This window comes from Siniperca chuatsi, linkage group LG20 (genome assembly GCF_020085105.1).
Source record: "Siniperca chuatsi isolate FFG_IHB_CAS linkage group LG20, ASM2008510v1, whole genome shotgun sequence".
Classification (NCBI taxonomy): domain Eukaryota; kingdom Metazoa; phylum Chordata; class Actinopteri; order Centrarchiformes; family Sinipercidae; genus Siniperca; species Siniperca chuatsi.
The window spans coordinates 2,894,461-2,909,358 of NC_058061.1; the positions used below are offsets into that span (position 1 = coordinate 2,894,461).

A 14,898-nucleotide genomic window follows, 5' to 3' on the forward strand; every position below is an offset into this window, starting at 1 on the left:
ATTTAACTTGTCATTTTTACATGGAAGATTGTGTTTTAAAAAAAGAAAAATCGGATAAATAAAATGAATAATGCAAAGATCTGGGTAAAAATCATATTTTAAAAATACCATCTGCAGCACAACAACGTAATTTATTAGTTTCCTGTTTTCTTTTTCTTATTTGGAGCAACACTATCACATCAGGGGATTTGTGTTTTTCTCCTCTCATTCTATTATCGAGCTATCCTTACCACAACAGAACCTTGTTTACTGTGATTAGTGTCTTCTTGCAGCAGGAAACTGATCCACTCCATAAAAAAATGAAAACAGTGAACCTCGACTATGTAATACTTATGGAATAACATTAACATTGCATGATAACACAATAAGGAAGAAAAAAAATAAAAAGAATAAAACACAACTGGTCTCCAAGTGTTTGAAGAAGTATACTAATAAAGCTATGTAAAAGGATGTAAAGGAGTACGGTGACATGTGGATTTTAGCAGATTTCAGAGTGTGTTTAATAATAGATAGAATTAATAGATTTGACTGCAGTGTTATCACCATTCTAGCAAGAAAGAAAGCGAAGCTCATGAAAGAGAGCTCATGTGACTTTAAGGCCACCAAATGTCACAAACAACTTGTAGCAAGGCTTTTCCTATCTGGAAAATGACACTTCGAGGAAAGGAAACTGCATTACTGGATAAAATGAGTCATTACTGCAGACAGCAAAAGACAGACTTCTGCAAATTCAGACCCACCAGAACTGTTCAAATGTGGTGGCATTTTTCTTGTTTTACCCTGGACGTTTGCACAAAAGCAGCTTTTAACTAATCAAGTGTATTCACTTATTTTCAAGTATTAATGAGAGATGCTGGCCAGGTTTGTGATATGTGTCCGCCGTGATTATCCATGATCACAGCGAGCGGACCTTCTCCAAAGTGCCCCCCTGTTGTGCGCCGGTTTCGAAGCATGGTTGCCATGGAGACACTTTTGGTATATCAGGCTGCCTCATTTCAGTGTGTGTCTGCATGTGAAATGGCTTTATGGCCGGGAACATTATGTATTTGAAATGCTTTTAGCAGGAAATGGCACCCAAATTTAGTACTACCTGTTCAGAGCTGGAATAAGAATTTGCATGGTATATCATGAGGCAACACGTGATAAACATGACTAGCTGGTGAACATAGTGGAGCATTTAGCAGCTAAAAAGCCAGATATTTTCCTCAGGAGTTGGTGGAGACCAAAAACAGAGCTAAAAGGAGAGGGAATATTGGACTTATATTTGCCGAGTAGCCAAAAGGACGACTCCAAAGAATACCCCCACAAACAAGTCCTTGCCTTGAGTGGCAATATCTCCCATTGTAATTAGTCTTAATGACATATGAAGTCTTAATGCCAATGAATGACATATTTTTTACTGGTTTTCTTATATTTATATTTACTTGTCTTGCCAAAAAAGAAAATTAAAACTATAAATTAAAATTGAGAGTGCACAATTGTGTATCTGGAGGACTGTGGTTTTCCAGCTCCGGCCGTGTGGGACTCGACTGGCTGTGATCAGGGAACACTGATCCAGGCCCGGGTGACTGATGTTCTAAATATTGGATGAGCTCATCATGACCGAGAAGAGGCAGGGGATATGGCCAAAACTAGAAACTGGAGCAAATGCTGTCACACAATGTGCAAACACTCACACATCCACCCACACACAAACTACACAGATGCTCTCTTTTCTTGCTCTATCTGATAACGACATGTACAAATACAGTAGTATACAGCGTATATTACATGTACACACACGTGCAGATTTACACACACTGCCACCAATGAAGGCACATTATAAAATATTCAGTGCGAAAGGAAATGACACACACACTCAGAGTTATGATTATCTCGTCATTCCCCATCATAACATGAACAACCAAACTCCTCCAGCTGCTGCAGCTTCACGTGTGGTGTCTGCCTGCTCACGTGCAAATTTAGATGTAGCCTATTTGAGCGAGAGAGAGAGAGAAGCTTGTTTTATTCACTCGCTCAGACCTTGATCAGTCAGAGTTCTGAAATTCTGAATTAACCTGTAATGAATGACAACACTGATTTGGTGAGATTCGTTGCCATGGAGACGTCTGAGGGAGTATCTGCTGTGTTATAGCTACTGACGCATATGGTGGCTTGTCAGCTGTGTGGGTGGTCAGTGGCACTGACCTCTCAGGTCAACCACCATGCAGATCTAACATGTTTCAAAGTGGATCTCTTCAGGTACAACAAAAGGAGATAAAAGGAGATAAATAAGTACTCCATGTTGCACATCACATGCAGTACTTGTTACACGTGGAGTGAAAAAGGCTGTCTCGTCTCTCAGCGGTTTAGTCTAATTAGATGTGAAGATGTCGTTACACCACACTTTACCTTACACTTGCACTGTGGTTATAACTTACAACTATTTTGGATATTTTTGATATAGCCTATTTGCAATTTTTTGATATACTCAAAACATTTTATGTATCTGTCCTTAAAAAATGTTGGGTATTGATGTAATTGCGTGCTTACCGGATTGTTCATTGTTTTGAGATTTTTGGGTGTGGTATCCAGTTTTAAACATTTTGTCCAGACAAAGATTCAACTGGGATCGAAATGTTGTCTACTTAGATAAATAATTTTGTGGTTTGGAATCAGTGTGAAGGCGTTTTCATTGGTAGGTGTGGTTTGACAATAGTTCAGAACAAATTAATGAAGACCAGACAGTTTATGCAACTACAGAAAAGCTTTTGAAAATCAGGTTTATATAATTTTGACTGATACTGACTTCTCTGCATCACAAATGGCATCTCATTCTCCAAGCAGGTTGTTGAATAAAGTATATAAAGTTTATTAATACAACAAATATAGCTGAATTTGATGTCATTGTGGTGCTCAAAACAGCGTTCCCGGCCAATCAGAATGCCATCTCATGAGCGACAGGGCAGAAACATACCAGAGTGAGCAGGGGCATAATTTCCACAGGGGATGGGGGGTAAAATCCTACTTTTGTCTCCCTCCACTTTTACAAGCCCAATTTAATTTACTCACTAAAACCTCCGCTGACTGTCCAGCAGCCAAAATCAAGATGAAAGAAGCTCTGAGTTAATAAAAATGTTGATACACTCATTTGGGTTGCCTTCAATTATTACTGTGCGCTCACAGCATTTAAGTTGAGTGGTGCAGAAAGTGCTTTTCAGACTTTTTTTTTGCTCCTGGTTTTGTCTCTCAGGTTGCATATAGGTTGCCTTACCTTATTGGTGGAGGTCGCTGGGGCTATATGCAGCCTGAAAGGAGTGCAGACACTACCTAGGGCTCTCTAAAAAAGCCCAAAAACATTAAAACAATTCTGGAAAATATCTGGAGCTTTCATTTAGTTAACATTCTCCAACAATCAATATTATACCACCATTAATTTGGAACACACAATAACCACTTTCATCATAATTTGTTATTTGTTAAGGTTGATATAAATGTATATACAGTAAATGCAGGAAATAGCATTCACGTTTTTCTTTAGTTGAAGAACCTTTACTGCCCATACTCCATTTTTTACCGTTTGCTTATCAAGTAGTCTGATGTATGGAACGAGATGAATGGCTGATCTGTGTGGCGATAATGCCTTCATGTTTTTTCCTGAACTTTCATGAGGAGCTTCAGATCCGGTCTGTAGTCTGCCTGGTTCCCCACACCTCTCTCCCTAGGGTCTAAGGACAGAGGGTGTTGTATGCTGTACATATTGTTTATGGCCCTTAAGGCAAATTGTGATTTGTGATATTGGGCTATATAAATAAAATTGACTTGACATGACTGTTATTCCTCCACTGACACTCTTCTTCCCTCTTCTTCTTTCCCCTCTCTCTCTCTGCATCAGGATGCACTTGTAGTCTGAGCCAATCACCAGATTTCTCAGCCAGGCAAGCGTGGCCAGCGATGAATCCCTCTAAATCACAGGCTTAACAGCCTGCTGTGATACTGCGGGGACTGGGAGGGCCTCCATAGCACAGTTCACAGAGAGATGATGGAGATGGATAGATATATAGATGGGGATACAGAGAGAGGTTAAGAAGGAGAGGAAGAGGGAATATAAAGAGAGCTACATACAGTAGACTACACAGAGGAGAAAAAAAGTGATGAGTGAAAGGTTTATGATATCAAAACCCAAAGAGTATGAGAACAGGATCAAAATAAATCAACAACATGATGTATCGATTGAATCTGCAAATGTTCTGCAGTCAGTCAGCCAGTCAGTGCAGTACTCCACTCATCTATTGACTCGCCTGTCCTCCTGTAGTGATCAGCTTCTCTTGTGCAAACAGACTAAACAGAGCAAAGATGATAACTGGTTGTCTCTCTAACAGTGTATCGCTCCAGAGCAAATCAATGTGTCATTAATGCTTCAGTTGAGAGGCTAAAAAGGAACCAGGAAACGATATTATTCCCTTAGTACACTCATAATTACACAGACAGGCAGAGTAATAAAATAAATAATAGTAGGCATGATTTCATCCGGAGAGAAAATTGTTTTATTTTGAGGCTTGTTATTTTATCGAATAAAAAGGACATTGGTGTGATGTGTGAGGCGGCCATTATAACTGCAGACGCACTGCTGAGATGGTCGGCCTGGCAGAGAGTTGGTTTTTTTTTAAGAATATAGGTGGCGGAGGAAAGACAGAAGGACAGATCTGATTAATAAAGAGCTGGGATATGAATTCCTGCTTTCATGGTAGGGCGATGATGCAAGAGTATTATAACAACTGTGTAGGGCTGGCAACAGAGTCTTCTATCAATGCATTGTAATTTCACATTTTCCAGAAATTAATTTGAGAAACCCCCTAAAAACAAGATGGTTCATTTAAGGGGTTTATCCTTGAGTTTTGAAATAAATGAACCGTTATTAGATTAAATGTCCAGATGGGAATGTCTGTTTTGGGGTGTTTCATGAATTAAAGGCACACCAAAGTTTTGGTCCACAGGTGGCGCTATGGAGCAATGGATTGATGAGTGGATCCTGTTTTATTTGTATCTCCACTAGCACATTCATGAGGACACACATACATGCATAAGCATGCAGGTTACGTGATATACATTCCTGCCAACATTTTCACATTTTCACATTATTCTGCTGATCGACAGTTGGTGGGGTGCCAAGAAATGCAACAATGTGCCAGCAGAAGTCAGGGAAAAAGAAGACTGCAGCTAGCAAACATGGATGTAAACAAAGTAGGTTGCAAGCAAACACATGGGGTTTGGCCAGAAACACTGTATGTAAACATAACTTTTTGTATACATGGAAACTCCATGAGGTATTTGATACATAAATATGTGAAAAGTCAAGGTTCATCATATTCCAACACTGCCATAAATTAGTCCTGCTCATTGATTTGCAGTATTGTCCACAGTGGCCTACAATACCTTGGTAGAAACATCAAAGTATGTACAGGTGGGCAAAACTCTATCGTTTAATAGTATATATCATCACATCAGCCAAAAAATTCCTCACAGTATTGGATAATTTAAGAAAAAAATAAGAATATATAAAAAATGTATAAGATATAGATTATTTTTAACTGTTATTTAGCATCTATCAGCAGTGTATAAACAATGAACACTTATAATATTTGCAATCCATGTCTATGATATTGTAATCCAGATTTTCCATATTGGAATTTTGCTATTTTGGTCTATTCTGTACAAACAGCATCTATTGCATGTCTGTCTGTCCTGGGAGAGGGATCCCTCCTCTGTTGCTCTTCCAGAGGTTTCTCCCATTTTTTAAACTGAGTTTCTAAACTGGTGACTGGTGTCACACTCCATCATCCATCCCATTAGTCAGGCCTACAACAGGGCAAGATGGAAGTAGCAGGCTAGTAAACCTTGCTTAAGGGCACAACTGCAGAGATCATGCATCAGAAATCAGAGAAGCAGCGAGCCTGAAACTCTCTGCCTGCATCGGACTATCAATAGAAACAATCAATGGGAGGATAAACTTCAGCAGTCCATCATCATCATCAGGGTTTCACACAGTGGTATATGCAGCGTTTGTCAAAGTAGAAAAGGCAATATAAGCATGAAATATTTGTATTAAACAACAGAAAGAGCTTGAATTTTGAGAAACATTGTAGAACTTTGTAAAACAAATGCCACATCCACATTTTACAGAGTAAGTACTGTTTTTAAAAGTATTGAGGAGTTAGAAAAACGATTTTATTAGAAGTAAAGACTTCATTCCAAAACCTAATTATGAGATGGAACAAGTCTCTCAAAAAGCACGTTTTGGGTGGATCTACAGGACTCAGTGAATCCAAGGGATAACATCACACAAGGGATAACATGTTAAAGTGAGAAAACCTATTTCCAACATGCTCCTTAGATGCAGCAAAGTGATGTACAGTAGTACATAGGCAGAGTGTCCTTCAGCAAGAAGCTGAAGTGCTCTTCAGCAAGATACTGAATCCCTACTGCGTCCAGGGCTGATGTGTTATAACTACTCCTGTCCAGCCTGCAGCAGGGAAAACAGAGATCCCTCAAGGATCAATGAAGAATTACATTTCATTATTATTTCATCAAGTGTGCCTTTGTATCTCCACATGGATTTAGAGTCATCATGGCTCTGGCTTTAAGTTTAAACTTGAGGGGAAAAGAAGCTGAAAGTCTGTGATGATCAGGGAGCCTCTATTCTATTCTCGTCTGTTAGGCCAATACACTGCAACAGACGGAAGACTAAGCTAAATAATACACTATAGATTTTTTTTAATCTGATTAGTGCTGCAGCAATTAGTTGATTAATGGATTGTTCTTTATTTATTTATAAAGCAAAAATGCTACATTGTGAGAAATGTCTGCTTTTCTCTCCGTTTTATCATTGTAAATTGTGATTATCAATCAAAATAAGCAATCTGAAGAAGTCACCTTTGCTTCTGGGAAATTATGATAAACATTTTTCACTAATTTGAGACATATGGACTCAACAATTATTGGATTAATTGAGAAAGCGATTCCTTATTAAGCGATAATGACAATAATTGTTAGTTTCAGGCCTATTTCTGATCTACAGTATATAACAGATGCTGTCTGTCTACATCAAAAAAGAAAAATACTTATAAACTAAGTAACATGAGAAGTATTGATTCCCGATCAGGTTTAAATGGTGATGTTCAATAAAGCTTAGCAGTTTAGAGACATTGATTGGCAGATGCAAAGTGGTCAGCTGCTCTGTGTACAAGCTCGTCAGTTCATTGATAGTGTCTCTGAGCTGCATCAAGTCATTAAAGTATCAAAGTGGGGTGTGTGATTGTGTTTGTGTATCTGATCCTCCACTATAATGTTTAGGTCCTTTTTCATTCATCCGAGGTTGACAGGAATTCAACTTAATCACAACAGTTGGAAATAAATAAACAGGAGGTGGAGACGGATGAGTAGGAGTCTGTTTCCTTCAACAAAAATTGTTTTTATGCAATCAGTGGCTATTATTCTTCAGAATTCTTACAGACAAAACACACACACAAAGAGGCTTTCTCAAAGTGCAGAAGCTTTTAGCAATCAGAGGCATGTCTGCATCAGCCTAACTCGAGACACTCTGGGCCTTTCGATATGGGGATGATTATGTTCTGAACAAGCTGTTCTACAGAAACAGAAAACACTGCATACAAAAAACAAATCCTGCTGGCGGATATTCACAACCTAAGACCACCACAGTCCTTTCATCTTTTCAGATCTGTGTGAGTGTTGGGGAGTTGTTCCTAACAGGAGGTTTTGAGGTGTGATCAGAGGAGAAAGCTTTTAGAGGTTGTTCAATTGCTGTAAATGGCATGAATCCAATTTATAGCCAGAGCTGTGTGCCTTCCTCTTCTTCAGCTTGCCAACAATACATCATTTATTCTGTGAGCTTCTCTTTCTGTCAAAACCTCACCATCTACTGTACATACTTTACAAATGATGCAACTTCTCAAGCTATTTTCTCTCTTCTTCTATTAAATCCCATCTCTGTGCTTTGACTGTAGCCTAGTTTTTTCTCTGTATGAACAGCGCAGACACCCCACCTCGAGCTATGTATACCTACTCTTGACTTAAGTCCCTCCAAGCCAGCAGCCCCTCTCCCCTGGGTTTACCTGCTCCTCCAGCTCCTTGCCTGTGTCCACCAGCACCGGGACCTGGTAGTTTAGCGATAGACTGGAGAGAGGGAAGTCCACTGGGCTTTCAAACACACTATGTCCTGCTTCCTTGTCTGTTTTGTGTCCATATAATTAGATGTGCCTCCGTATGCGCAGCCAGGAGCCCACAGAGAAATGTGAAATGGATAACCTGGGGCTCGGGAAACCAGCCAGCACTGCCAGTAAAATCACTCCCTCCACCACCACTGATACCAAGCCCTGCCTTTACTGGGCTGTGATGTCATCCCTAAACCCCTGCCCTACACAGCAGTTATCACGGTTCGGCACGAGAGGAAGATCCAAGTAATAGGACAGGCACCTTCCTTCCCTTCTCTCTCTCACTTTGTCCTTTTAAAATCATTTTTGCTTTCACATTCCATTTCTCACCTCCATCAGGCGACTTCTCTGTCTCCATCCTTACATTTTGTTTCCCTCACGTCGTCATCCCTTCATTAATATCATCAATAAACTGAAAACATATCTGTACAACTGATGCTCCCTCCAACAAACACATTTACAAACAAAATATGGCAAGACATGACCCAGCAGATACAGCTCTGTCTAGCCAAAATACTGACGGACTGATAACTACTTTATTTTATATGGGTTTATTTAAAAGGGACAGATAGAATATTCACTCAATGGACTAATACTGCATATCAAGTAGGGCCTTCATAAATGAATACCTATAATATGTAGGGCTTCAACTAATGATTATTTTCATGATCAAAGTAGTCCGCCAGTTATTTTACCCATTAATTGTTTGGTCTATAACCTGGATCAGGAAGAAGGGGAAAATGCTGATATTCAGATATCCAGATAAAATATTCTATTTAATTAAAGACCAAGAAAATCTGTAAAGATTAACATTTGAAAACAAATCATTTGTAGCATATTTCCTAAAAAAATGGAAAGCCCAAGGTAAGCCACCTGATCACCCATGACTGCATTCACTCCTTCAAACTGAAATCAGAGTCAAGCGTTTGAAATATTTTTTGAAAAATTGCAGTCTAATTGGAAAGCTTTAGGAAGCTCACACTGCTTGCCCCAATTTACTATGTGTGGCCAGAGTCCACATTTCCTGAATCTCTGCAATGGAGGTGGCAAGTGCAAAGTTAGAATGACCCATAGTCAGAATGGCCACAATTACAAGAGTAGGACTAGGATTAGAAATACCAGAATTTCCCTTTAAAATGACCCCAGTCATGATTTCAGTATCTTGGTCAAGTCCATGACAATAGCCGACATGTTTTTTTTAGAAAAAGTATGAATGTATTTATAAGCATTTATAGGTGCAAGTCTATTGGAACACAAGCACCAAAGACAAAGTAACACCTACGCACTCAGTCCAAAATACAAATTGATTTAAAAAGACAACATTTTAAATCACAATTGGATCTTTCTCTGTTCAAAAAGAAAAATGGAATGGAGGATTTTGACCTGTCAAAGATCTAACTGGGATCCAAATGTTGTCCAGTTAAATCAATTTGTGGTTTGGAGTCAGAAAAGACAAACAAACCCTGGTTCCTGCTCTGGAGCTAAAGAGAGACGTAAGAAAGAGTAAAAAGCTCTCTTTTCCTGTTTCCCATCTGCTGCAGAGACTAAAGCGCTGGAATGGAGGGGTTATATATACAATTCAATTAATGTGTTTTGAAAAGGGCAGGAGGGTATTATGAAACCAAGGTAGCCACTGCAAGAAAGGCAGTACAGACCCACTTAAGCGTATTTGGAGGATATCAAGTGGAAGGCAAACCATCATGCACATTAGGCTTCTGTTTTATGGCACACTGAGCACTGCATGGCGATTTCATAAACAATCCAGAAAAAAAAAAAACATGCCAGTGTCCTCACTTCTTAGGCACTGTAGGAGTAAATCCATTTTTTATTCACTGTTCGAAACAAGAGATGGGAAAGCCATGGACTGCTGCACCTTTTGGTTGCCATAGAAACCACCTGAATGACATATCAGTAGCTGCTTATGCTGCATAATAAAAATAGGCATTTGCTTTGCAGTGATTTCTGAGTATTTCACCATGATGTGAGAAACAATGAGGCAATCTGCCTCGTTCATCATCTCCCATGATCCTCTTCTTTTCCAGGACTAATTGGATATCACCAGCTACATCCTCCTGCTCCAATTAGAGGACGCCTCTGCACCTACAACTCCTTTTCACCTTCTGCCTTTCACCTTTATACTCCTCAGCTGACCTGATCCTCTGACCTGAGCAGCTGAGGGAAACAAATGTTAGAGCTGGATATCTACCTTTAAAAATACACACCTACGCCATGATTTTTCTCTATCTCGCTTTCATCCAAAGTCTCACACTCCAGGACACACGCAACATTGACAATTGCAAATGAGGAAGATTACATCATTTCCATATGGTGTAGCCATACTGGTCGTCATATAGAATTAGGTGAACATTGAGATAGGCGTTCATCGGCAACCAGTAGTGTTTAAACGAGTATTACCAAATAACAGCACATTAGCAGCATTATTCGGGGATGTTAGCAGCGGAATGTCGGCTCACCTGAGCTGAAATGGGAGCTGAGGGCAAAGCCGGGGCTGAAAACGACTGAAGACATCGTCACCAGGAGCGCCAACATCTTCATAACCGGCGTTGCAGAACCAAAAGAAAAACTGCAGGGCTTAGAGGGCAACAAACTAAGCAACACTATTTCTTGAACACAGCTTCATTTCTCCTTCCGAACCGGCCCCTGCTGCTCTCTCAACGCGCCCCTCCATCTCTCCTCGTACCGGTGTGATTAAGACAGATGCTGACAGAAACGCACTCCTCCTCCGGTCTCAAGTCCCCGCAGGCCGAGGCCGGTTGTTATCTTTTTATTTTCCTCCTGAACTCCTAGATCTAGACTGTCGCTGCAGAGGAGGAGGAGGAGGAGGAGGAGGAGGAGAGGGCGGCTGAACGACAAAGTCCTGTTTAATAGCAGCCAAGTGGATCCAATTTAATTTCCCTTGGCTGCAGCGAATAGCGCACAGCTTCACGCGACACCTGGATGCAGTCACATAATCTGAAAGCCCTGGCCGAATGAGATCAGACACGTGACACCTCTACAAATAAATGAAAACAAATCAAACGTTCAGTTTTGTGTCAGAGCTGCTGGGAGCTGTCCGTGGTGCTGACAGCGCCATCTTGCTCGGCAATGCTCCCAAATAGAATTTATGGAGCGGTTTTTGCGCTCTGTCTGCAGGGAGGAGGGGGCTGTAAGAGGCTGTCGATAGGCTACTGTTCGATTTACTGAAATATACAGTACAGAGGCAGATAGTACTAAAGGATGTGGCGCAAGAATCTATTTTTGCGGTTAAAAAGACAAGTTTACAGCTGAAACTGGCGCATCTTCACCTGCAAAGCAAACATTTCTGTCCTGACTTTACTGTATGTGTGTTTTGTGCTTCTGGATGGAGAGCCTGCAGCTGTCTCTTCTTCTGCCTCAACTCCCTCAGTTAGATAAAAAATCTCCCATGAACAGACTGTGATGTAACACCTCCGGGGAAAGGCACTCAGCGGGACTTGGCTCTCTGGACTATCTCCACTCTAATCCTACTGTTCATACATGTTGGATGAGGCCCCCTCCCCCACCAGACAACATTCATCCTCTCCCAATCCCCCTCCTTCCCTGCCTCCCTCTCCCTCCTCCCATCAGATTGGATTCCTGACAGCAGAGGGAGTCAACTTTTCCTTGTGCATCTTACAAGCTTACTATGATTGTAATTCTTCACCCATGCAGAGCAACAGAAATGTCACAGACTGAGCGGCCAAAAAGGAGAAAAAGATCTGTCTAAGCACAAATCCAGTCTTTGTCAGATTCTCCATCATTCTTATCGTGCACCCTGCTCTTTGTTGCATGGATGAATAGTTATGTAATGTATCATTTATAATTAATAGACATATAGTTTCAAAGATTTTCTATACTCTGTAAACAAGCCATTCTGGCAGCTTCTCTTGAGGTGCCTGCCAGGATCACATACAGAGTGGTGTACAAATCAAAAAATGGTGATTCAAGTAAGCAATTGTTTTGGCTGACAAATCATGAGAGAAACTAATCTTTGCGGAAGTTCAATTAAGAATGCTCTCTCCCATTTATGCATTTTCTTCCCTGCTGGTGCATTTTATAACCAATCTGATTACCCCACAACTTTATGTCGTGAGGGGTCATTTTCATTCAGAAATGGTTTTGAACAGTCATCTAAATTTTGATCCTGTTCTGAACATCCACAGGCATTTAGAAGTGGTCTGAACAACACATCTAATCAGACATCTAATAAATAAAAGGTCTCAATACTTCTAAGTAAACACATCAACACCTCGATGTAAAAGTAATCCATAATTTTAAAAAGTCCTACATTCATAATTTCACTTAAGTAGAACTAAAAAGTACGCATTTAGCAGGCAAAATGCCCCCGGCAGAGTTAAATTATTGAATTATGCAGCATGTAAGCAGCATTTTACTGTTGTACTGTAGATGGCTGAGGCAAAGACACTACCTCATATATGGCTGATTGCTTTAATCTCATATTTTAAGATGGTTTGTATGAAAATCTTGATCTTCAAAGTAACTACAGTCGTCAATGTATGTAGTGGAGTGGAAGTCACATAAAATACAAATGCTCAAGTACCTCTAAATTGTAGTTGTAGAAGTAATTTAGTAAATGTACTTAGTTAATTTCTAGCACTGGTCTTGAAAAGACGTCTACATTTTGACGCTGTTTTGAACATCCATAGACGGTCAGACGGTCTTAGCTGGAAGTCCAGATATTGAACCTGTCTTGGACAAAAGTGGGCCCAGACCAACCAACGTATTCTAAATGTCCATTTGAGTTTTGTTGGGGTGCCATTGTTTTGTTCCTTTTAAAATTCTGGACTGCTTCCAGCTTTCTGTTTGAGTGATGGCATGACAAAACCTACCTCCATTCCTCCATCTCCAGAGTTCATCACAGCAGCTGCAGAGTGTGATCTGGCTTCAAGTCCAGTCCAGTGAGCTCCTCAGGAGTCCTGGTCCAAGTCACATCCATCCAGTTCTTCACCTGAAGGCTCAGCTTTAGGTTAAGGTCTCTGCAATCACAAAAACAATAAAAAGATAAAAGTTTTTCACCGCCATTAGTGCCTAGACTCCATTTGGAGATATTCATATACTGGCTTCCTCATTTATCACTAACCAGCGTCTTTGGACTGTGAGGGGGTTTCAGATGGGTTTGCCAACCCATGAAAATAATAATTTCACAGTTGGGTCTCTAATAACCAACAACTCTTTGTAAGCCTCTTACATTATAATTATTGTTCATTCTACAACAACATACATATATTTCATTAATACAACCCTGTGTTGTTATCAATACATCTATCTGGTATCTTGTATCTATCGTTATGGTCAATGACGTAGACCAAAGCTAAAACTGAAGGTACACCTGCTGTAGATGAGTGACATCTAGTCATAGTTAAAGACGACATTAAGTGTCCAATAAGACATTTGATGTTGTCCTCAGAGCAGCTTCAGTGCTCGTTGGCAGAGATTTTCCAAGTCTGTGGAACTCCACTGAATCATTTTAACAAAAGATGTTCCCTTATTTGGCGTTCTGATGATGGGGGTGGAGAGCGCTGTCTAACATGTCGCTTTAAGTCTCCCATCTGTGTTCAACTGGGTCAAGATCTGGATAGGAAACCATCTGGATTTGTTGTGTTTCTAGAGCTATGAACTTTTTTTACGAATGAATCTTTGAGTCCACAGGTATTGCCATTTACTAACTGAAAAATATATCTGCAGCAGAAAGGGGAAGAGGGACTTTTCTAGCCAGTAGAGACAGAGGACTAAACCATTAGTAACCATGACGTGATTTCTTTTGAAGTCTGTAACCTGATCACCCTTTTGTACTTTACTAAATGTGATTTTTCTCTCATCTACATGTAGAGACAGTGAAAGCAGAGGAATGAGAAGAAAGGATGATGCATTGTCATCTCTGTCTTTGATTCCATTTCAGACCTATTTACTTTTTAATGGAGTCACAGTTTGATGAATAAGAACTCAGGGAGAAGGACGACGGTGGAAGGACCCAGTTTATATTTTACATACAAGTTCCTATTTTTGGACATTTGATTTCTCTGACAGGAATGTTCCTCCTAAGTATTTTCACTCTTCCTCCACCTCCTCCTCGTCGTATTTCACTGTCTCGTCACGTCATATTCTACTCTCTGATACATGATTGCATGTCTGCTGTTTCCCTGGAAACAGAAAGGAGAGGATAAGATGGATTTCTGGGGTGAAACGCCAGCAGAGGGGATTGTGCTTTCCAGTCACTTCAAATCTTACATCAAATGTGATGAGCATTAGGTTAACTAGAGTATATCACTGTACTTTCTATCAGCTCATTCAGTTCATGCACAAAGCTAATTATACCTGCTCCCACGCAGAGGAGCATCGTGCAGATTAAATCATGCTGAGCGTTTTCTGTATATCAGTCCATTTTGTGTTAATGAAAGCAGAAACGCAATTACACTGGTGGAATTTAAACAGCCGTCCACCCAGACACCCCGTCCATCTCCATCCTCACCCCACAATTCAGAGCTGTCCCCAAAGGGAGATTAGGTAGGATAGCAGGGGCCCAGAGCAGGCTTCAGTCCAGCTTTAACAGCTCCCTCCGGTGCCTCGGTCACTCTGCACCTGGGCAGCTGCACATGCTGAGTTACTCCTCTCTGGTTTCACTGTGGGGCTTGTAAAGAAAGCGCCAGCT

The 14,898-nt window shown here is 40.4% G+C and overlaps 1 protein-coding gene across 2 annotated transcripts in view; it reads right to left on the reverse strand.

The window, feature by feature from the left end:
* aatkb (apoptosis-associated tyrosine kinase b) overlaps positions 1-14,898 on the reverse strand; it is a 58,612-nt gene that overhangs the window by 42,267 nt on the left and 1,447 nt on the right. Inside the window, exon 2 of one of the 2 annotated variants that reach the window (XM_044178745.1) lies at positions 13,079-13,225. Coding sequence is in view for 1 of the 2 variants with exons in the window: in XM_044178744.1 (XP_044034679.1) it covers positions 10,685-10,766 (82 nt within the window). In the remaining variant the exon portion in view is untranslated. Of the gene's footprint in view, positions 1-10,684; positions 11,326-13,078; positions 13,226-14,898 lie in introns of those variants that run through there. The other variant, XM_044178744.1, reaches the window with a different exon arrangement.